The following is a 25,103-nucleotide window of genomic DNA, read 5'->3' as shown; positions in this document are numbered from 1 at the left end:
TAAGGAGATTTATGTTAAAATTAACATGAACCCCAACATTACGTGTAACAATGTAAAATGTTTGTGACCGAAAGCAAATTTTTCAAAGATAATTTGTAACGTATCCACTAATAAAAAAAACTGTTGTTTGTTCTCCTGTGATGTTTACCGGAAATGACTCATGTGTTTATAAATATTTTACAGCTAACATTACTGCAACAAAATTTATGACGGAAAAGAGTAGACACCGAAAGACATCCGTCTAATATCGTCGTACTTAAAGCAAATATTTATGTAGTGTTGTGAGAACCCAGGCTACGGCATCAATCATGCAATAACAATGAAAGTGGGTGGAGGATGAAAGCCGCAGCGACTCAAAACAGGTCACGACGAGGCGTACGTAAACGGATGCGCGCCTCGGTGCCTGCTGCCAGTCTACCTGACCGCTACAACCCAACTCGATCCGTTACACGCTCTCCGCGCTGTTACAACTCATTAATACCCTCCGACAGAACTTATAATGTGCGAATAACAGTTTGTTCCATGCGCTACTGTTATGTTTATATGAATGCCTCTTAACGCCACTCACTAAACGTCAGTGTTCTTTTAATATTGCATTTCTTGTTATGTCTTGTTATACACAAAATAACCTATGGTGTATTAGCCATTAGATGTATTTGTATCATTAAAAAATCTCAGTAATGTATAAATTATATTTAAACTGGATGATTTTACCAACAATATGCTCGTTGTTCGTCTTTATCTAAAGAAGTCGTTAGGCTCATTACCGTAATTATAATGATAGTTGCTTGAAGATTCATACATCACACGTGCTCGAATGTCAATCAACTGTTGTTAACAAGTAGTTCGCAAAATAATATTACCCTTAAGAAGTATTACTTACTCGGTGTCAGGTCCATGACCGGTGAATATTGTGGTATTTATAAGTCGAGGCGCTAAAATTATGTTTACGTGCTGCGAGTGTATGTAGACACACATTTTGTTCATGCAGTTTTCAGTGTGGTTTGGGTAGTGTTCTTATTACGAATTAATTAGACTTAGAAAATTTGATTTTTTAGACGTAGAAAAGTTTTTTCGTGTTTTTTAAATAAAAGATAAATAACAATAAATCCCATAATTGTGCTGATAGGAGATTGGTCTTTATATTTTAATAGTTGACATTATTTGAGCAAAAAAATTAAAACCATTCATTAACGTAGAGATTGATTAATGTATATATTAACGAATATTATAGTGTTAGAGTAACGCAGAATGGGTTCAAGTGTTTTCAATCTGGCAATTTTGATGTAAAAGCTCGTTCCGGTCAAAGATCCGTTAGGAATAAAATCGATGCCATTTTTAGAAAAGTGCAGCAAACCATGAATATTGGAAGTTATATAAGATTTGACCCATTTTAAACGTCTGGTTATACAAAAATATTCATATTTAGATACCACACAAACTGAACAAAAACCTAATGAACCGTGTTCCCATTTGCGATGCTCTATTGAAAATTAAACTCAAATGGGAACACTGTAACGTTAACGTTGTGTAACTGGGCGGATAAAGACATCGTGGTGATTCTCTTTAGACGGCTTTCAATAACAAAAAGTTACCCTCATGAAAGAACAGACATTAAAAGATATATTCATAGTTTAAACTATATTTATATCCGTTTAATGTTAAACGAGGGCATCACAATAAGCTATCTACCGCTCTACAATTCCTGCGTAAATTACATCGACGTGAGAGAACGGCTGTGTGTTGTCATTATTTGACGGAGATAATTATGGTAGTTTCGAAGTAATATTGCTTTGTTACAATAATAGTTTTTGATCGAGCAGGTCGGGTCATTTTGACTAAAAATATATATTTACCAACCTTACTATTTAGTTCGTTAAATAATACAGAAACTTTTAAAATATGAATTAGGTCGCACTATGATCACCGATATAATTTGGTCTAATGATTAAAGGTAGATTTAATGACAGACGGTAAAATGAATTTATTTATCTAAAAGTGTCAATCATAAACGCATATATTTTTCGATGTATATGCGTGTGTGTGTTTTAAATTACAATAATGTTATTCATGATTCTCTAATAATTTTTAAACTCGGAAAGGGGCGAGAGAAAGCTATCTGCCAGAAAATAAATAAAATTAGATTATAAATTCACCGCCACTCCTCATCTCAAGACAAGAGATAGAATGTATTTATTCCAGTAATTATGGCAACCATGTCACCTTTAAACAACAGAAAATTGTACATTTGATTAAATCGTTTTCCGCCATCAGCAAAGCAAGTTAATGTTTGCTTTCTATTGTTTGACCATAGGATGAGGCTGTAGGCGGTTTATTGACAGACATGAAACCTCTATTAAACGGTCGTAATCAGTGGCGTCTATACATTTCACAATAGCCACAACGGTTTCTTGACGCATTGACGTTATTTGCATTCCATGTAGATATACACATTTTAGCACAACACCGGATTATAAAGATAAGATTTTAACATTATTTAATGCTACGGAAGAATTATTACAGGCTTATAATTATAAATACGTTTCTTTTAAAAAAATTCAGGAATACAGGTAACTGTAGCACGAGTTTTAATAATCATCGAACATATAATTGGCAATTTTGCGAAATTGTCATTTAAATTATTCATATGTTTTAAAATAAATTTTATTACTGCTTCTATAGATTATACTTAAATTATTCACATTTGCAGGTGATTCGAACAAGGTAATAATATATATAAAGTGCAATGTTATGTTCTCTTATTTCCAATATAAAAACTAGAATAAATATTAACGTGCGGTTGAATACTAACGTCATAACCGTTATATTAATTAAACTTGTATTTAAATACTCTTTTTTAGTGATAAGTTATGATGATTCGAATTTTCAAATTGTATAAGGAACTTCCTAATGTTATTTTGACCTACCTTTGAAATAAAAATCACCTTTTATAAGAGACTTAAGTAAATATTCTGACCTAATGTAGATAAAGAAATATTTTTAGCTTTTCTACGTGATAATTTGCCCGCCGAATGCTAAAGAGGGTTGGGCGGGCGGTCGAAGGAGTGACCTGGCACAAGGGCCTCTGAGGACTTCAATTTGGACTGTCATTCAATGTGTTTACAGAGTCAAGGGTATGAAGGTCGGCTATTTTCGGGCGTCGTTGACGACGTGCGCAATGGAGTTAAATTTGTGATCTAAGACGACATCTAAAAATCTAACTCGGCATTTAAATATCTCCATTTGTCCATGAAACCATACGTACGACAACATGCGTGATGAAACAAGAGGCGGTGGTTGCCCTTGAATAAGAGCATTGCAACACTTTTAGTGGGTTTAATCACTATTCTAAATCAGAAAAGAATAGATCAACAATCAAGATCAAGAAGAACCAAAATCTTGTCGAAGCCTGTTGGAGCCGAAACGTTCTCGGGTGGAGACCGGAAACGCGCCTTGGGTAGCCCCCCCCCCAACTATGTGGACCATGGACATAGTTAAGTCAGGTAAGTCGCTGGATGCGGACAGCATAAGACCGGTCATCGCGGCGAACTTTGGAGGTCTAAAAGCTTATCTATGGGCGTCTTTTGGCTGACATGATGATGATGAACCTCTATTCTTCATTTCCTTCCAATCAATATCTATGATTTTTGCTGCGACTTGGAAACGCCGGCGAATGACAGATAAGATTCGTGATCCTAAGCAACATAGAAGCAAGATGATATTAAGACGTTACTACCAAATGAATAACGTATTATCTCTTCCCTTGCTTATTCCATATCCATACATTTTATTGCATTAAATAAGTCCCGAGTACGCTTACGTAACTTGCACTGGCGCACATTAACGGCGTGGATACCGCTTTTTAATGTTATATTGTTCCATCAGAGTAATTGCGGGCGGCAACTTTAATAATAGCGAAGTGATTTATGTCGCAGCGCAACACAGAAGGTTTATTTATTAAAAACGTTTCTTTGATATCATTATAAATGTTTTATATGGCTCCGATTTATTCCCTGGAATAATGCCATAATAAATAATCGTCGAGGTACGTGTAGGTGATTATGAGATATCGCATGTAATATGTGCATTGTGTGAAGGTATTCAATCATTCTTTGTCATCGATATATGTAAGAGGTCTTCTCTTTGTTTCTAAGTTGTATGTTCGATTGCTACAGAGGAAAACTCAAATACAATTTGCAAAAGTAACCCTACAATAAATCGAGACCAAATTATTTGCACACTATCATTTTGTTTAAGATTAATTTATAGTTTATTGTTATAAAATTAGTAAATTTTAGTTTTATATTTGTTTAATATTAATAGATAAAAAATATGAATATTTTAATCATATAATTCTAAGTTTCTAAATTTGTACCTTCTTAGTGCCTTTTGTTACTGTTTATCTACAATAAAGTAAATAAAAAGACAAATTATCTAAGGTATGTTAAAGTACATATAGTTTGGGACCAAAGACCTTTATGATCCCTTTGGAATTGATTCATTTTGCTTATATTTCTAGAGGATAAATCTTTAGCGTATACAAACAATGAATGACAACAAAGCAACATTAATGGAACAACGTTCCCTAGTAAGCGAAACCCTACAGTAATTGATCCAAGGCCCGCCACACTTGCAATAAGTAGGGCTTGTGAATGTACTGTACATTAATTTGCTCACGAGGTCGCCAGCTGTTCCGTACAAATAGCGATGTCTATGCAACGTACCGCCATGTGCAAAAATGTCTTTGTTACATAACGACAGTTATTTTTATGAGCAACCTATCAATACAAGTAAATTTTATATATAAGACTGACGTAACCGGAAGAATGTTATGAATAACTTGGATGCACCAAATAACGTGAAAATACCATGCGAAACCATTTTGAGTTTTAATTAAATCCGATTTCATTACGCACATTTAACATTTTTCATGTATATAAATGTAATGTTATTTTTGCTACTGTCATCCACTCGTATAAACACTTACAGTTTATAAAAGTTGTTATTTTCATTAAGATATAGGTGTGAAATTTGTTCTTTTATGATATTTAAAAAAACGTGAAATCTGATTAAATCAAAAGATTTATTTAAAATTCTTTAGGCGACCTCACACTTTTAGCATGAGATCATCTAACCTACTTGGTTTCGGCTGTTATATATAGAAAAAAATGTACAAAAAATATGTAAATTAATAGCATGTTTACAAACATAGCCAGTTCAAGAATATCGTTTGAATATGTAAAACTGCTGAAATTTAAATTCGGAATACAACTAGAAGCAATATCAAACTCGAGGATAGTAGTTCTACATATACAGCTCAAATATAACTCTGCACATGTTTACACGACTAGCGAATACTCGTACATCATAGCATTCCGGGGTATTGTTACTTTAAATTGAGTATCTAATCGTCATTATCATCTCTATACGCCATTATAGCCTTTATTGTATAAACACACGGTCACACGTTACGATGTTAATTACGTCTACTACTAAGGATTTCGAGCCAATGAACTGTCTTTAGATTTGGACAACGCGAAGGTGACGCCGAATTAGTTTTTACGCAACTAAATACGAACAGAGGACTACACCGTGTGCCCTTGAAAAAATTCTAATAATATTTTCGTACAACTTTTTGTCCCAAGACTTTTTATCTAGAAGTGTTCTTGAGATTGCACGTCGCGCGTTTTATTTAAGTTTATATATTAATGTAAATGATAAGAAATACAAGGAAGAAGAGCAGTGGTATCCCAGCCGTAGAGGATCTGAGCGACTGTGATCCTAGGTCGCTGATTCCATTCCCGGGATACAATTTTATAGTTCACATTTTGTGCATTAATTATTTAGGATTGCCATTGCTCACAAACAAGTTTCCAGAGCATGGGCAGTAGCATTCTTTGTGTATCATAATATCACACTGCGATCTTTTTGTTCGTAATTATTTCTCGATGATGTGTTTAACAGTTAAGGTTGCGGAAGATCGCTAGATGCGTGCAGCACAAGATCGGTCATCGTGGCGATTATTGAAAGAGACTAGTGCCTTGCAGTGGGCACCAATCGACTGACATTACAATGATGACCGGTTTGTTTAAACCCAAATGGAAAATCTAAATTATCTTGCATCATCTGGGCTAGTAAAGCCGACCGCTTGAACTCTTATTAACAATTTCCTTACAACAATTATCTTAACCTCAGGATGTAAGGTTAGACAGTAGTTATAATTTATGACTCAACTTTTACAAAACCGCCAATCTTTAGCACTGATTTTGTTCGCTGCATAAAATAACCATGTAATTGCATGATGCTTTTCGCCCTTTGTAAGGACCACGTAATTTTTTTCACGTCATTAAATCATTAGACTATAAAAAATTATTGTCATTTTAAATAAGACAGGTACAGCTAGTCTATTACACTTGTAAAAGAGAAACTATAATACCACGAAAGTTATTAATGTTTTTCTCTAAATATTTATAATCTGATTATGTTCATTCGTAATTTATTTTTAAAGAACACAGATTTATATATATATTTAAACCCGGGTAACAACTTATTTAATATGTTACATAAACTTAACAAAATGTCTTTATTCACCAATGACTCGATTTTATTTGGTTAAATATAACTGCTTGAACACCCAATAATTATTATTTAAAAGAGGCCATGTAAAGGGCGAACTTGAATCACCGATGTTACAAGAAGTTACTGCGTCAGTTGTAGCATCCGGTACCCGCGTCGTAAAATGTTGATATGCGTAATTACATATTTCATGGTAAGTATGCTTTATTAACGAGATGCACGCGCGGGCGTTCCACGTGTAGTTGTTTCCCACGTGGCGAGCCGATACTCTGAATAGACCCGAGACGAGATTAAACACTAGTTGATGATCTTTACTCCGCTCGTCGTGATTAAAACAAAAATAATGATTAACATGTTTATATTTAAAATATAGTTGTATTAATATTTAATGATAAAGGATTTTTTTTCCCAGCTTACTATGAAAATAAATACGATTTGATATGTATATTCAGTACTGGCTGTAGCACGCCTGCTTCGCGTGGCCCGTGCTGCTTTTATTGGGTTTAATTTTATAAAATCCATTCTTAGTAATTTCAAACACGCCAATATAAATATTCCGGTTTAGTTATGTACTTTAATGAACGCCCAACCTACCTTACAGATGAAACTTCGTAAAATCCGTTCATATTTCATATCGACTAGTCTTGTAGATCCAGAGATATTGAGATGAGACAGTACATGTGTGGAAAATCAGTCCAGTAATTTATGAACACTGGCCGCAGTCGCACAAATATGACCCTTTCTGTGGCGTGCGTGTTGTTGTTTAAATATAAGCGAGATACCGAGATTGAGAATACAAGAGGAATACTTTCTTTTAACTTAACTTTTATATTTCTTGACATTTTATTTGACAGTAAGCTGGTCGCTGGCTGTTGGTATAAAGGTCAGTGGAGCAGAACGTTGGCACTCGATTTAAATATACAAGAAATAACTGATAATTAAACGATTTACATCGCTGCACTCGTTTATCTACGAAACCGGTTTGTCGCATATATCATTGACCTATTACGACAGTAGACTTTGCAAACTACGCAGTTACGTCGACACACGGTTAGCATATATTATTATCTCGAGCTTCGAATTTATTTTGATAATAAAGACCATCGAACTATTCACGCGCCGTCTGCATGCTATAGGATTAAACACAGTAAACTAGTAGTAAAGCGTTTGTCTCGACTACTCGAATGGATACGTCCTTGATATGATAACAGTTTTATATTCTGTGCAAATTACAATCACGTTTATTATTCGGAAATTTTTACTAATTTAATTTTTAGTGTACAAAGTTAATAGTAACACGTATTCCAAGTAAATTTTATTTTATTATATATTTTTTGGAATATGTATTTAACCGTACAAAATAAATGTAATGTATGCATGACATGAACTACGTGATACATTACTTATTTAAATAATTATGAATAGCCTTATATACAAGGCGGCATTATTAATTATGTAGAATGGGATAGACTCTGCATAGTGGAATTTAGAGCCAATTGGGACTGCGTGGATCTCTTGTTGACCTTGCCGTGTATGATTATAACACGCTTCACGGAAGTCAGCGTTTGGCGCGCCTAACGAACTATTCTATTTTTGTGTGACACAAGCACATGGGAGATTTTTTATATTGTTCGAAGAAGAAAAGATACCATTAAAAGATTATATTACCTTCTTATAAAGAAACGATCCATAAATATAACAAAGAAAGCTACCATCTTTGTTTTCGTTTGCACCTACGTCTACCATCTCTGTTTTCGTTTACACCTATTAATAACAAATCATTGATAATCATTATTAGATGATATCGTGTACTTGAAAGGAATTATGCTATGGCTAATTTTAATCCACTTTTTTAAACTTATTTAAGAATCTTTAATAATAACTAAACATGAGTAGCTTTTAGATCACCACTTTTCTTGTATACTTCTAAGTACGTGCTGTAAATAGTTTAACCGATTAATACATATTTTAATTAAATTGGTCGTTTATTTAATACATCGATAAATTATCTGTGCCTTTATATATTTATTATCATACGCATATGTCAAACTCTGTCGTGTATACAAGACGGGTTAACAAAAAAAAACTTCTGTTCTGACCAGTCTCGTTAAAAATGTATGAGAAAATGAGTAACATTTTTTACACATCTAGACTCCCTTACTTTTGTCAGAGTTATTCTTACAGTTTACTTACTTTCTTTATGATTGCATTAGCACCTACCACGTCCTATTGGTACTTGATTCACACGGAATTGTGCAATACGAAGTAGTGTTACTTTTGCTAATAATCTTTTCCATTATGTTTCTACGACGCTGTTTTTAAATCTTCTTTTCAGCCGATAGACACCCGCTCATTTCAACGTCTTGCACATATTTTTAATTATCATTAATCATTTTTGTAAATAAAGGAACTAGGTACAATTTCGTATAAAACAATAACTTCGTTTTCAAGAACATATATTCTTTAGCATAAAATTAATTTACTTTAACAAAATAGATTAAGAAATGAATTGCGGAATCAAAATACAAACAGTGTTAAGACGTCAACACTAAACCTTTTTTTTTGGAGTTTTTTTACAATTAATTACTTCCTACACCTAACGAATAATGTACACATTGGACTTGTATATTTATACAGAATTAAGTACAAGGGCATCGGGTTAACAAGTTAATGTCTGCTAATAACTTCGCTATTTCCTTTGTATTAGTAATATTAAATTAATTACGAAACCTTAGCATTGTATTGTATGCTAATTTAAAGTAACGCATATATCAGTTTATAAGGTTATTGCGCCAAATAGTTTTATTTGACGGAAATAAATATGTCAAAGGATAAGCAAATGAAATGATACGATAATTATCTATATTATTATAGCACTAAGTTCGGCAAACTGTCACGGTTTGTTGCCGTCAAACCACGCGGGGGCTAGAAAAATAACATCAAAAAACATACTTAAAACGGAATTATAAACAGTTTTAAACGATCCCTATATAACATGAAAATGGGAAGACATGCACATTCGAGAATTTGAATTTTATGAAGGGCTCTATTAAACATTTCATAATTAATAATGTCTGTATATTATATTGTAATAAACTGTATAGTATGTTATATTTAAGTATATAATATATTTATTTATATAATGCATTGTTACCTGTGTATTAATTCCATTTTTTAAATGTATTTACAAGAGTGCATTTACGTTATAAAAAAGATTTTTTTTAATTCAATTTAATATTTTATATTTCTTAATAATAATGGGGTGCTAAATTTGCCGACCCATGTAAAGGAAGTGCTTATTATCTTATCAAAATCTCAATTACTTACCTTTGCGGTGAAAGCGCAATCTATATTTTTTAAAGGCTCTTTGGAACATCACCTAGACACTATCTCTTGATTTCTTAACTTAAAACTGTTTCTTTCTCTTTAATAGCATACATCAAATGCAAAATAAGATACTATATTAAGATTTGTTTCACACCATTCGACTTTTATTTAAAGGAATCTCTTACCTCCATGACGACGTAGACATAGGAAGGACTGTCCATGCAGTCGTGCATAGCCACGAGGTTCGTGTGGTGCAAAGCCGTCAGCTCCCGCAGGATCTTGATCTCTTTGACAAGAATCTCGGATGCTTTCTGGATACCTTTCTTTGTCACCACTTTGACCGCAACCGATTGCGACGGGTTCTGTATAATAAAAATAATTGTAAACATTAATCAGTTCACATTTATACATTATCAAGTTCAACAGTGTATTTTGTTCGTCCAATTAGTATTATACAAATTACATTAAAAAACATTCGTTTGGATATTTAATGTTACTAATATACACAAGGTTTAGTTTCATGTTTTGATAATATCAAGGGCCATTCGGTATCCATTAATATTATCGTTATTTTCATTAACGAATTACTGGTGTTATGTAAAAAAAATTAAAATATTATGGAATATTGTGTGTATTTTCTTTCTCGTGCAACCCTGAATCTGAATGCTGAACACTTAAAGAGTTCTCACTTATATTGAGTCGGCCCAAGCATCCCCACCGTTTTAAGGTCTTGCAATAGGGTGGAGTATTAAAATAGTGACCCGAGCCTGGACTTTTAAGCGACCTTTGAACTGCAAAGTTGTTTAAGCTAGCAGTTGCCAGCTGAACAACATTTGATAGTATCAATTAAAGTCCAGCGATGGAAGACGCAATTGAATGTAATAAACTGGATTAAAAAATAATATATTCTCAATCTTTTACCACACGATTGCAATTACAATTAATCTATAAATAAGTATATAAATAAGAGTATAACGGACCTTTCATACATTTTGACAACTAAATGTTAAAAGAAATAATAATTTAAGATACACATTATGAAAAAGCAAAGATTACGATATCAATAAATGAGCGTATATGTTACGTGCACACGTTAATGGCTTCTAATTCGTTACTTATAGCAATAAAAATGAAAACCGGAGATTTAGCATTCTAGTTTATGTTACAGTCGTTTTGTACTCAGTTCATTTTGCTTTTTGCTATTTCAAACATTTGCTTGATGAAGTTGAATAGTGATAACATATTTGTTTTGGGTACTGGATGATTATTTATAGGTGTAAAAACTATAAAAGGGGTGATTTGTCAGTAAAAATCTTTCACACCTATTTTCAATAACCATGTATAAAGATATCATTTTGAAATATGTTATTTTAATTTGTTTATTCTATTTAAACGCGACAGGTCAATAACTTCTGTTGGCATAAAGAGTGCAGCGACATTTAGTAAACAATTATTGTTTTTGTTATGTAGTAATATGAATTTTGAAAACGCTTTTTCATACTATATTATCATTAAGTTATTTGTTATTTCTGGAACCATTGGTTTTTTATAGTGTGTATCGAACATAAATTGATATGCTAATGTTATATACACTTACAATAAGCAGGTGAATCAGAATTTATAATAACTTTTAGGTGGATATACAAAAGTGCGCCAAGACGTACAGAGAAATAATTACAAGCGACCCGCATTGTGCCGCCAGCTTATGAAAAACATTATGAGATTTGCTCTCTAGTACTAGTCGATCAATGATTATTGAATGAAAGAAAAAAAATGAAATAAAAAGCATACTACAATATTTGTACGCCAAGGTAATATAATGTACGGGTACACGTAATAAATGCAGTCCACAGAGAGAAACGGTTTCAAAATGTTGTGTAATGATCATCAAAGTTGTTTCGTATGATGTAAATGTAATCACAAACCTGTGCGATTTCATTTAAACATAAAATAATTTTATTAATGATCAGCTATTTGGATAATATTTGCAAAATTGACTACGGTCTTAAAGCTTGTTGCTACACGGCGTTCATAGTACAAATGTAGGTCGAACTTCCTTTCAGCTCGATTATCTTTCGACTTTTATGCAGTTCCATAAGGTTTTAGAAATCGTTATATATTAGTGTAAAGGCAGTTTTTATATTACTTTTTTTAACAAATATTAACTAGTGCTAGTTTATTTATATTTTATGTTTTAAATAAAAGAGATATAAACGAATTTATTCTACAAACAACATAATACACCTTTTATTTTTACGTCGGTATTATATCGATATAACGGTATATACCGTTTAAAGTATAATTCAAGTTTTCATATGAAATTTAATGACATTCGCCTGTGGAACTTTTTTTCTCTTCGACAATCAGAATAATTTAAAGAATGATTTATATATAACGTTTCCATTATAGCACATGTATAAATGCGTCTTGATACATTTTAAAGCGTGTGGCTAACCCGCTTTCAGATTATTGCACTTGCCATGCCTTAGCAAATAAACTCATATCTACTCCAACTGTACGTAATGAACGTCTAATATCAAAGTCCATATAATTTGGCATGAATAATTGTATTTTAATGTAGTCTCTAAAGTACTTTTAGATAATTATGTCATTAGTTAATCAAGAAAAATAAAAATGTATCGTTGAGGTGTTACAAAATAATGAAAATGATTTCATCGGTATAATCTATTTTTATGCATTGCAGTAATGCTAGTTCATTTTTATTAGCAAATGTATAGGTTTTGATCATGAACTTTTTACCTAGGACTTAGGTATAAATAGCTGTACAGTGCTAGCACGCATACCCAACGCGCGGTACAGCGGTGCCGGTCGGGCTAGTGTTTTTTGTTAAGAACTTCATAAGTACTTTAATAATATTCAAAGGGTAAGTAGGATGCGGGCAAAAGTTCCTACATTAATTCAATTTTTTTTTCAGTGTAGATCAACCCGTATGGGCTCTTGTGTTAACATAATGAAATAATACTTTATATACACTAACTAATTTTGTCCTATTAATTTTAGGTTTAAGTTCTCATCGTGAGACCCACGCCCGTTATAATCCAAAAGTTATGGACAAGGTGATATAAGAATTTAAAGCATTTTTTCTTTTCAGCGGATGAATGCTTACTGCAAAGCAATGGTTACCCCCAAAGATTAACGAGATTGTCGATCATGTGCTGCCCGAGTCCGGTGACTGCCTGCGATCTTAACTATTTCGTCGGTGCTCCTATTGGAGGGCCGACCCACGCCACGTCTTCTATACCGTGGTCGCCCCTCGAGAACCTTTCGGCCCCAACGACTATCGATTGACTCGCGATTGATGTGCCTGGAACGCTGCCACTTCCAATGAGCAATATTTTTAGCTACGTCTGTGACTTTGGTTCTTCTGCGAACCTCCTCATTTCCGATTCGATCTCGCAGCGAAATTCTGAGCGTAGTCCTCGCCATTACTTTCTAGGTGTCCTTGGGTCTATTAAAGGACTATTAATATGAAAATAAAGGGACGATGAAAGGATATCAAAAACGCGTACCAATTTCTAGAAAAGTTTAGATGTGGATAAAACATAAACAATGTTAGTGAATACAGGTCTCTTCCACTGTTTACATTTACATTAATAGTTTGATTTTTGTTCTAATATTTAAAAATATCTCTTTATGATATAAAGAACTTTTTGATGTTAGAATTGAGCTTACTTATCTTATCTTTAGCTGTCCGTCATCTTCCATTATAATAAATACCGTATTTTTCACAACGCAAGATGCAACATATTCAAATAGAAAAACAGTTGCATTTTTGATACGCCGTTGTGTCCGAAGGTGAAGGTTAAGATGACTCAATTGTTAAAAATAATGACAGCAGTTCATACGAAAGTAATACTAACGAGACGAATAATAACATGAATAAAGAAAAAATATTATTGCAAATTCGAGTTAAATTAATAAATTATTTATTTATTCAATCCTCTTTGTTGTTCGCGTCATAAAAGAGATACATGGATTTATAATAACTAAAAAACATAACAATGAGCGGTCTGTGGTACAGAAGTAGAACAATATATTTGTCTCAAGATCATCTTACAAATTTGACGTGCTTCTTAAAGTTCCAAAAATACGGTACTAGTATGTTCGGTATAGTTGTTATCGAACGTTCTAAAATTACAACTTTTTCTAAAAATTTAGATACAATAAATTATTAAATGCAGTACTCACCCACTTTCAAAGCTTGTATACTTTTACAATCTACTTTAGATAACCAAAGACTGTCTCTCCAAACCGTTACTTGTCTGACTAAACAAGATTTGCAAAAGTGACGTGTTCAATTTTAATAGAACGTTCTTCTTAAATTTATAAACATTTTCTTTGTGATTTCTACACAGATAACAAATAATCAATCTACATAATCGTTTTTTGACCGAGAAAAAGTTTCGACAGGATTGAAACCTTTATTAGTGAGTCATAGCGAATGACATGCATGTTAATACCCCAAGTTATATTCCATTATTTTCCATTGCGCCATATTTACTATGTAATTGCAATATAAAAAATTATGCAATTGTAACAATATTGAGTAATTTTTCTGCAATAAAATAAAAAAAATTGGAGGATGATACATTTAAAGATTACGTGATTTTATTTTAATTATAAATATTATCTAAAATATTACCTACTTTTCAATGCGAGACATAGTATAAACTGTTTTTTTTTTAATTGAGTCATAAACTGGTGAGTCATTGCGGAGAAATTCTGTTCAAGTGTCAAAGCCACGCCACTCGAGTAATTTTAAAACCACCAAATTCAGAAAACCTAGCTCTCTGAAATATATAAATACGACACTTTATTTTGTAATATTATAAATAATTGACATACGCAATAAAATGAGAACATCAATAAAATATCATTTAAAATATCAGATAAATATCATTTAAATCGAATAATATTTTTCTTAACAATGTTATATTCTATCCTTCCCAACATACGGTATGGCAAATAATATTATACTACTGCGTAAGAACAAACTTTATCGTTCTTTTCGGAAAGTTTAACACCTCAATTTAAAAACAAACACGCACATAAATTACTTTTTATTTACTTCTATGTATCAAACTTGCAGAAAAGTTATACATAAGTCAAAAACAAGCGTTAATTTATTTAACATTTAGTTAAAATTAAACAATTACGGCACAAGAGCGATATGAATTACTTCCTAGTCTCAATTTATGGAGATGTATAAATTCCCTTCACTTATTTCATTCTTATTCATAATGCTATTAATTTAAAGTTTTTCCTTTGTTACATTTATCTCTACTTAAACGCTTCGCCGATTTCCAACGCCTTTAATAACATTGACTCTGTGAGAATATGGCAGAAAAAGCTTTAGTTAGTAAAACATACGGTGCGTTTACCGGAAACCATGTGATAAATATACCAGACTCGTGGATTAGCGCTTGCTTTACACGATGGTTTTGTGCAGTTGGTTAAAATAGATTTTTTAGTTTATATATATATAAAACGAGGGGCTTGTGGGGACATGTGGTTGACGTAGATATTAAGAAAATAAAATTTCATAATTATTCATTTTGATGGTAAATTCTAAAATTTACCATCTAAATAATAAATAATGTGAATTTAAAAATAACCAAACCAGGGACAGTCACCGCGTCGCCTAATACGAGATTTTCACAAGTTGAGATTTGTCTATCACTGGAATTTACCAAAACTAGCACGGATTTACGATGAAGATTTGGTAAAAATTTGAGCACTGATTTAAAATTTATCCTACTGTGATCAAAAAAGTAAGGTGAAATTGTCCTTTAAAACTCCGGGACAAAAGGAAGGCAGGTAATTTTTTCCTGCGTTGAAAGATTTCATGTTTTTAAACAAAAATATAATAATTTACTACAATATTTTTACAAAAATTAGCGTAAACTAACAAGCCCTGTATAAAAGAATTCACCAAGTAAGCATTAAGTTATTGAGAGATTGAACAATAAATCGAAGGCAGGAAACGAGAATTTAAAATTGAGAATCCTCTTTTGTGTGTAAGACAGAAAGGAACAAGTTGCGGAATAACTAATACCGCTAACGAATGTAGGTGGTGTAAATTTAGATATTTGATTGTAACACTAAAAACATGATTTCTGGACAATTAAGAAACTGTAAATTGACATACACAAATGTGGACGTAATCTGAATTAAGTACGTAAATAATGGAATTCACAAATAAGATCAAATTATACTTTTTTACACGAATTTTTTGTTCCAGCACGAATCCTTAATTTTGACAGTGTTTACAGCAAGAAAATACAACTGTGGGAATATCGTAGCCCCCAATATTGTTTACTACCTGACCCCGCAGACTTGGTTCTAACAGAAGTTATAATAATATACAGGGTTATTAAAAATAGGTGTAAAACTCCTCTTTAATGTTTAACACATGTAGGCAATCTGTCATATAGACTGATACAGATTTTGGATTTTGTCACAATGAGACAATATATATATAAAATTTCGGCGATTTATATATATATATATATATATATATATATATATATATATATATATATACACATATAATTATATAAATAAATCTTATATGGCAGCCAATAACTGCAGTAATGAACATTTGTATTCACAAGCGGTGCAATGACAAGTTAGCACAAAAAACATTTAAAGTACGCTTGGCCACGTTGCTTGTTACGTTTTGAGTTAGTCCGGAACAGGGGCCCGGTGTTGCACCGACGCTGGACTAACATTAGCTCGCCCTAAATTCCGTAGGCTCATGCTTATATTACGATTCGACCCGATTTCAACACTGTTTATCTTACTCTCAAATAAACTGATCGTAATTTATAATAACATACGGGCAAAATTGTTAATGTCAGTTATAACTATGTATTTTATTTTATATTTCTGAAATATATCTATTCTATAAACAGTTTTTATGTATTTAAGTTTTCCTATTATTATTGTTTTTTCTTTATGGTTTTCGAAAACAATAAATTAATAGTTTGATCACATCAGTTGGTGCATTTTACACCAGCGTATTCAATTCATATTAATGAACGTACGAAACATTGTCCACAGAGTGATTGGTTTGAGATGTAAAAGCTTTAAAGGGTTAAATTTATACTTTATTTGCTGTTAATTTTGTGCGGTACACAACAAAAAGCCACATCAAAATTCGGATTACTACATATTGTAATTATTTATTGTTTACTATCTCACCATGCAGGTTTCATACTGCTAGAAGCTATAGGCTAGTCACATTTCAGGGTTCACACATCATTTTTCACGATGAGCCCTTTATACAGGGTGATTGGAGATAGCAGTGAATCTGACAAATAAATTATATATGCCCTTTAAGCTTTTAGAACTGTGTATTTTAACATATAGAATATATGCAAATAGTTATATACAAATTAGTTGCTCAATTAAAATAAACAGGCCCAATGAAATTAAAACTAAAAAAAGAACAAATCAGCAGTGCCAACTTGATGATGTTTTAAGATCATCAACTCGTAGACTTATTTTCAACAAATCTTTAAGACAAAATTGAACACTGCGTAAATACGTCCTAACGCCCTTGGAGGGCACGGAGCATGTCATATTGTATTGCGACACATTGTATTAAGGGCTCTGGAACAAAGACTTGAAACTGAATCTGCCTCGAACTGGAATTACTGATGTCATATATTCTAGACTTATGGCCACTTTAAAAATTCTATGTTAATAAAGATATTTGAAATTCTTCTATCTGCTTTGAATTTTGATAATAATTATATTTACAACTAGATTTCAATATTTTATTCTAGTTTTATTTTGATAATTACATGGTTTAATAAATACATTTATATTATAATGGAAATTCATTTTTTTACACACTGTGGAATGGCGGACCTAATACCATATAGACATTTTCTCTACCTGTTAACCAGAATGGCCATGGAGTTAAAGCTAAATGCGTATTACAAAGAAGCGACAGCTGAAGCTGAGATCCCCTCGTGGAGGACATTGAGCCAGGTCACTCCATAGCGCGTCCGTCTGAGCGACCTATGTGCTGTACTAAATTCGCTACTTTAAAAAAGGCTTTAAGGCTAAGCGGGCCATGCGCCCCGCCTTGCACCCACGGAGTATGTCAATGTCAAATCAATGCCTCTTCGGTTGCAGTGTAAGCAGGTGAAAATAATAGGACAACTCGGAGTGGTGAAGATATAACAAAACAGGTGTGTTAATGTCATAGAATATTTTTACATGTAAAATACTGTGTATAGATGATGAATACTGTATTTATTATCTATTTATTAATAAACAATATATAGCAGAGGTCGAAAGTATTTTAAATGCTATCTACATAGATACAGCTGTTTTTACTGTAATAGAATACTTTTAAGACAATTAAATATATTAAAGTTGATAGATAAGCCAATAAAATTGAGTAGACGAGAGCTGGCAGCGTATTACTGCGCAGAATTTTTAAATTCGAAATACCGGGTATTACGACGTTATTAAGATTTTATATAATATGGATATAAGGCCTCAGGCTCTTTTGGCTTCTACACATCTATAAAAATCGTTAACACTCCACACACCACATCTCCCAATTATAAAGTGTTTTCACGTTGTAACATGAAAACACACCTTTTACACGAAGAAAAAACGCAATAAAAAGAACACGATATTGCATGATGGTGTCTCATAAACCCGCATAAGACTCTAATAAATTTTCAAAATACGAACAAAATTCTAAACTTCCGCATGATTTAAATGTAAATCATATAATAAAAATACCGCAATCTATTTTTAAGAAAGAACAATATATGAGGTAACCGGCTTAACAAAAGAGATAAGTATACATATTGTTCCAGTCGATAGACATTACAATAATAATCAGAGCGACTGGATAACTGTTATACTGGTTGCTATGCCAAACCTGTGTACCACACACTCGTCTGATGAAATAAATGTTTTACTTCAACTTTTATTAAAATCATGACGACTCATGGTCATACAAGATATAAAAATAAATTCATAACTCCTAAATTTCATCTTCAAAAAATTAACAAATCCTTGTTTATGCATATATAATAAGGTTTCACAACATATCTTAGACCTTCTGTTTCTTAGTTTTAAATTAGTAGTAATTTCTAGGAATATAGTCTGCAGGGACAGACAGATGAAAATGTCCTAGCAGTGGCTTCAGCTATGTTGCAACTCAAGCCCGTAAAACAATAAATGCCAAAGAGCAAACATAAGTTAAAGACACGTAAAACCAATAAACACATGTGAGAGATTATATTGTTTTTAGAATACAAAAAATAACAATGATGTATTCTATATTTAGAGAGAGATGAAAAAATGAATGTATGTCTGTCTGTCTGTACTCGATAGATTAAAAAACCGTCTGAATGTATCGCTGTGAATATTTGGTAATTTATTAGGTCTATATTCAGGAAGGTTACTGATAATTTGTTTTATTTTATCTGTTTATAATTGGAGTATCAACACTGCCTTTTTGTACAGATTTTCAAATACGCTTACGTATAAAAAAGATCTATTTTTCGAAATCAATAACAACGTCAAATACAGACAGGTTTTGAGAAATCACCGTTGAATTTTAACATAATCTCACGACCCTAATCAAATTAACGAGATTTTTGTGTCTAATCTAGTAACTTATTTTTAAGACCTTAATGATCTAGCAAAATATTTCGAATTTATCTGATACAAATGCCTAAGCTTGCCTGCATTTTGTGATAAGTAACATTTCTTGTCAGTCTATCAAGTTTCGCTCAACTTTGATGTTAGTAACAGTTTCTGTCAAAGGACGCCCCTGTCGTGGATCACTCAATAGATTAGTACGACAACGTTTTTAAACTAGTTGGACGAAATCAAGCTTCATTACCAATAGCTAAACTAAATCTATTGTCACTTTGTTGCTGATCGAAACCGCAACGAAAATTGTAAAAAATCATACAACGAAAATTCTCTCGTGTTAAATCCGTAACGACGCTAAAACATTATTTTTAAATAGACGCCAATTTCTAAAGATTAATGACAAAATGATGTCATAGATGTGAAAAGATTAACAGATCTAAATAATATCTTTAATATTATTTTTAAACAATCAGTCCCAAAAACTTCTAGTGTCATCGAGATATAAATACAACATTTGTGTGTTACATTGTCCGTTATATTGACTTTTACGTTAATAAGGCATAAGACCAGCTGCGCATTCACCAAAGTAATATCAACCACAAATTGAGGACTAGTGCCACCCACTTTTACAAAAAATATCCTACAGACACACCTTGTAAAGAAATGCTGTTATTAACCTGGTAATTTAAATATTTACAGTGCCTTCTAACTTTAACGCAGTGTGGTGCAAATTACTTTTTTTTCTTGCGTATTAAATGTTGTTCATAATATACTCGTTAATATTTACAGCTATACCGAGTTTGAAACGGCTAAGCATTGGAGGCATGTAGGCCTCCAATTACTAGAGCATCCAAGGTTGCCTCGGCTCGGGCCATACGTATTTAGACGGTGTGGGGGGCCCCGCGTGGGCAGACTAGTCTGTAAAGAGATTGAGTGCAAGAGACCTGGAGTAGGAAGTTCGTGTTCTTGCATAGTCGCTCGAGACACCTTTAGTATTCGAGGGTGCCCAAGAAAATAGCTGTTGTTTGAAAAGAAAATGATCATTAGCATTGTCCGTGCGACCGTTAGTTATAACACATAGAAGTTACAACCATGCGATTTTGTATTCTGTTGCATGACGTCATTTGGGTCATTAAGAATCTAGATTACAATCAGTATATATAGAGCAAGAAATATGATTATCATTTGTTTAAATAACGACTGAGTAGCAAGTATCATTATATCAATGATTAATCATTTTTTAAAATATCCCCCTTAACAAACTATGAACCGATGCATCCTGTAAAACCAAAGCGAGAACCAGTCCGTACACTCCTCTTTTGTAGTCTTTTCCGCAGTGTTTTCGAATGCAGCTACCACTTATTAGGCATCTCCATTTTTCAAGAAAGCTTGTGGAACACGGCGCCACCAAAAATCTAACCATCTCTATTCTGATGTATGACGTTATTTGGATCGTTATGAATCAAGATTGTAATGAGTATATATTAAAGTTATAAATTTGCCAGTCACCTGTAAAAAACACGACTAATAATAAAAAACACGAATAATAAGGAAGTAACATTATAAGTAAGATTTGAATTTATACAGCACAAGATATTTTTTCTATATTTCTATACTTAGATTAACGTTCATATTTGCGACTTCACTTGTTATGATGTCATTGCACTGAACTACGTAATGCCTACACTTCTTATACACAGATATGTATCACACTATATTAAATGTGCGCGCAATTGTTGTGTATCAGAAATGTACCTATTTACAGGAGAAAACAGATGTTAGTTTTTAAATGAACTTAGGTAAAAACAACTGCAATCGTCAATAACTGCGTAGATATCAGTTTTGCTCAAAGATGAGATGAGTCTTAGTTCAATTATTCGCTTTAGACCAAATTTTAGTAAAACCTTCATATTGTGAATAATTTTGTTATTATCACATTATTTTGTACAGTTTTGATGTTTACATGCTTATTTTGTTCAAAACATTACAATGTGAAACTTAGCAAGATCATTAGAATATTCCATGTCCGTACAATTCTTCACAACATGGAAACATATTTTATCTTTCAACACTGCTAAGACAAATTTTAATAAACACTGAGGCGAATTTTAATTTTCTCTTCTTACTCAAACGTTCACGGGACACATATCTTCGTCCGGAAATGACCCATGTGGTGGCCCCACATGCGAAATATCGATAAACATTTGAACCTCACGTCAATATCAAAAAGATACTTCGAAGATGCCGAACATCTCCCCAAAAACCTAGTTGATGCAGCATCTATTTACATAACCTTCTTCTACAAAACGTCGGCCACGCCACTCTTCACGATCAACCGAAGCACCGACCCCAAAAGGATCAAGCGTCGTCTCCGAAGAAAAGAGGGTTCGCCAACATGAGTCACAAAACGAACTAGACACCCCCTTGCATGAGGGCCGTCAGAAAGGAGAAAACCAAGCTTCAATACCAAAAGCTACACAAACAGCGCAAAACGACTGACTAAGCTGCAACAGCCTCACAAGGCACTAACCTCTAACAGCTTTGACACCTAACAGAAACTAGAGATTAGTATGATATGCAAAAAAATTTTCTAACTTATTCTTTTATATTTTCAGTAAGTTTTGTAACTTGTAATTCACTCTAAGATTTGGCATAGTATTTCAAATTTTTTGATCAATGCTTCTTCTGCACACTAAGAATTTATGTGCCTTTCTATTATATATATACCCTTCCAGTAATACATGAGAAAGTTTAGGTGACCACAACCATTGAATGATTACCAGATAATAGATATAGATGTAAACCTTAAGTTACTTATTCAAAGAAATTGTAAAGGCAGTCTAAGAGAGTTACTTAATATAAATAATATACAAATTGACATAAGAAACTACTTTACTGACACTACTTGCAGGTGCACTTGACATTTTGTAATCACACTTACACAATTACATATAGAATGATTCATTATAAAGGTTTTCAAGATTTAAAAGTGTGAATGATCAACTCATTTGCTGTCAACAAATATAAGGTACACTCAATTGAAAAATCAATGGTTAGAAATTTTAAATAACATTATAATAATAATAAAACAAGAAAAAAACATTTTCAAAGTTTGGATTACTACATATTAAAATGATTATTATTGATTATCTGTCCCCAAAGACTGTATTGCCATACTGCTACCACTGCTTGTACATGCTATGCTTATGCTAGCTATAGGACCAATCATTCTGTAAAGTATCTCAAGCAATTCACATATCACATTTTTTTCATTACCAAAGAGAATAAAATAATAAACCAAGATTTTAATTTTATGTTAATATGCAACTGAATATTAATTAACCACACTCTGGTTTGAGGCTGATCATGACAAATGATATTATTGGTTAAATGACTAGTGCTATGTTGTCTTTATTTTTTGAGCATTAATACAATCCTTTGCTATATTATACATTTCAAGAAGCATTACATTACATACATTGGTTGTGGCATTTTAAGCATATATAACTAATAAGTATGTGCAGTTTTATAATAAGCAATACAGCAGTTGAGTGCAGTGTTTCATGAAAAGGTTTAGTGTTATATTTTTTAAAAGCTTTACCTTCAATTTTGTTATTGATTTTAATGATACAGATCCTAACAGGCAATAACAAAATCAAACATTGCTTGATCTTTGTCACCATACAGAGTGGTTGGAAATAGGTGTATAAACTTTGACAATTGCACTATACATTGACCATTTTAAAATTTTTAAACCTATTTATTACTTAGTATATTGAGAAAATTATTAAATTCACAACTTTCTTACAGAGAAGAAAAACTTCAAGTTCCTATTTGTATTAGGCCTTGATGTTTTTTTTTAGAGAAATGCATTTTTGTTTATTATTATCTCTCTAATATAGAGATATAATAAAGATTCAAAAATGTTATACACACATAAATAGTTTAATAATTAAAACCTACAAAATAGAGCTAAGTGAGATACTACAGATGTCAACAGATTTTACAATATATTTTACAATTGTTAGAGAAAAAACACTTATCTTTGTTCTGGACTAAAATTGTTTATTTTAGCCAGAAATGCTAATTATTATAGTATAAACTTATTGTTTAGATTTAGATTAGATAAAATAAACCAAAAATAAATTAACATTTTTAACATATTTAGGACATTGTTGACTTATAGCTAGTGTCCAAGAAAGTTTTATATTGAATGTTCAGTTTTATATTGAAACATGAGAAGTCATCATACTAGGGGATAGTTTAAATTTTATTTATATTACGATGCCAATTTTTATTTAAAACTAATAAGGTTATATTTTTGAGAATAAAAGTTACTAAAAGAACATCTCAGGTTGAACATTGTTAATCATTATTGTGTTATTATATGATGCAACACCAGCCTAATTACAATAAAACTATGTTTAGTTAATTGCTAAGGTTTAATGACAATAACATACAACACACTACTTTTTATAAACTAAATAATTTATCTAAAGTAGTTTCAATATTTTTTTAAAATTATTTGACAATATAAAAATATTTTTATACGATACAAGCATAACATGCACTAAAACTTAATTTAGGGGCTTCGTGTTCATTGGTCGGTTATGGTACAAACAGCGTATGACGTTAACACATCCCACGGCCTGTGCTAATCAATATTTTGCGAAGGAACCGAAGCATAACATTTAAAAAAAATGCTACTTTATATAATACATGATAATATGTTAAATATGCAACGTTATAAAACTTTTTAAATATTAACAAAGGCAATAAATTGCATTTTTACTAACCCGTCTCTTCCTTCCTTTGTACACCATAGCAAAGGCTCCATGACCAATTATGTCTTGTTTGGTGAATTCATATTCACCAACTTGAATAACTTCCATTTTCATCAATTTTCCTTTGACCACCGACATTTTTAGTTTTTATTTATATACACTTAATCTCGAGGACACAAAAGATCGATACTGTAATTTAGGAAAACTCGTTTAAGGAACTTGACTAAACGCTACATTCTGATTTAATGTTCATAATCACTTCCTACAAGTTTCCATGGATTGTTTTATTGTCACCTTATGCACTAAAATACCATTATTGCAGCGCTGAAACACAACACACAATGAACGCAAAATGTATAAAAGTGATTTTATTTTGTGTTGTGTTTGATTTTGCGAAGTAAAGACTGTATTGCCATATGAAGTATCGTTGCTAGATAATAAAAATAACAACTCGTTGCCGTAGATTATATGTAAATAGTTATTAAAACAGAATGTTTAAATGAATTACTTCTAGTTGTAAATATTACTTCATTTAATTTTTATGTTGCATATTACATATTTTTTGAAATAATTAAGTTAGTTGTTTAACTAATCGCACTGTTGTAAGCAACAGAAATAGACTGATAATTGTAGTAGATAAAATTAGCGAAATCAAAAGAGACTCTTATACACCTCTTTAAAAAGGGTATACTAGTAATATTTCTTTTATATAATTTGAAGTCAGTGGGATTTATTGTCAGTTCCATCCATTAATGATATTGT

General features: G+C 32.1%; 1 protein-coding gene across 4 annotated transcripts in view; it reads right to left on the bottom strand.

Annotated features, from left to right (window-relative positions):
- Positions 1-24,722, bottom strand: part of Atg1 (serine/threonine-protein kinase unc-51-like protein Atg1) — a 46,643-nt gene extending 21,921 nt beyond the window's left edge. For all 4 annotated transcript variants that reach the window (XM_068777213.1, XM_068777214.1, XM_068777215.1 and 1 more), the window contains exons 1-2: positions 24,354-24,722; positions 10,089-10,265 (exon numbers count right to left, since the gene is read on the bottom strand). In XM_068777213.1, coding sequence (XP_068633314.1) covers positions 10,089-10,265; positions 24,354-24,479 — 303 coding nt within the window. In that variant the 5' untranslated portion in view covers positions 24,480-24,722. The remainder of the gene's footprint in view (positions 1-10,088; positions 10,266-24,353) is intronic.
- Between the last annotated feature and the right edge of the window lie 381 nt (positions 24,723-25,103).

This window comes from Battus philenor, unplaced genomic scaffold (genome assembly GCF_028537555.1).
Source record: "Battus philenor isolate CCGP_79_NKW_IND1 unplaced genomic scaffold, ilBatPhil1.0.hap1 SCAF_13, whole genome shotgun sequence".
NCBI lineage: Eukaryota > Metazoa > Arthropoda > Insecta > Lepidoptera > Papilionidae > Battus > Battus philenor.
Note: the sequence above shows the minus strand (reverse complement) of the source record. Positions and strands in the feature narration are given on the sequence as shown.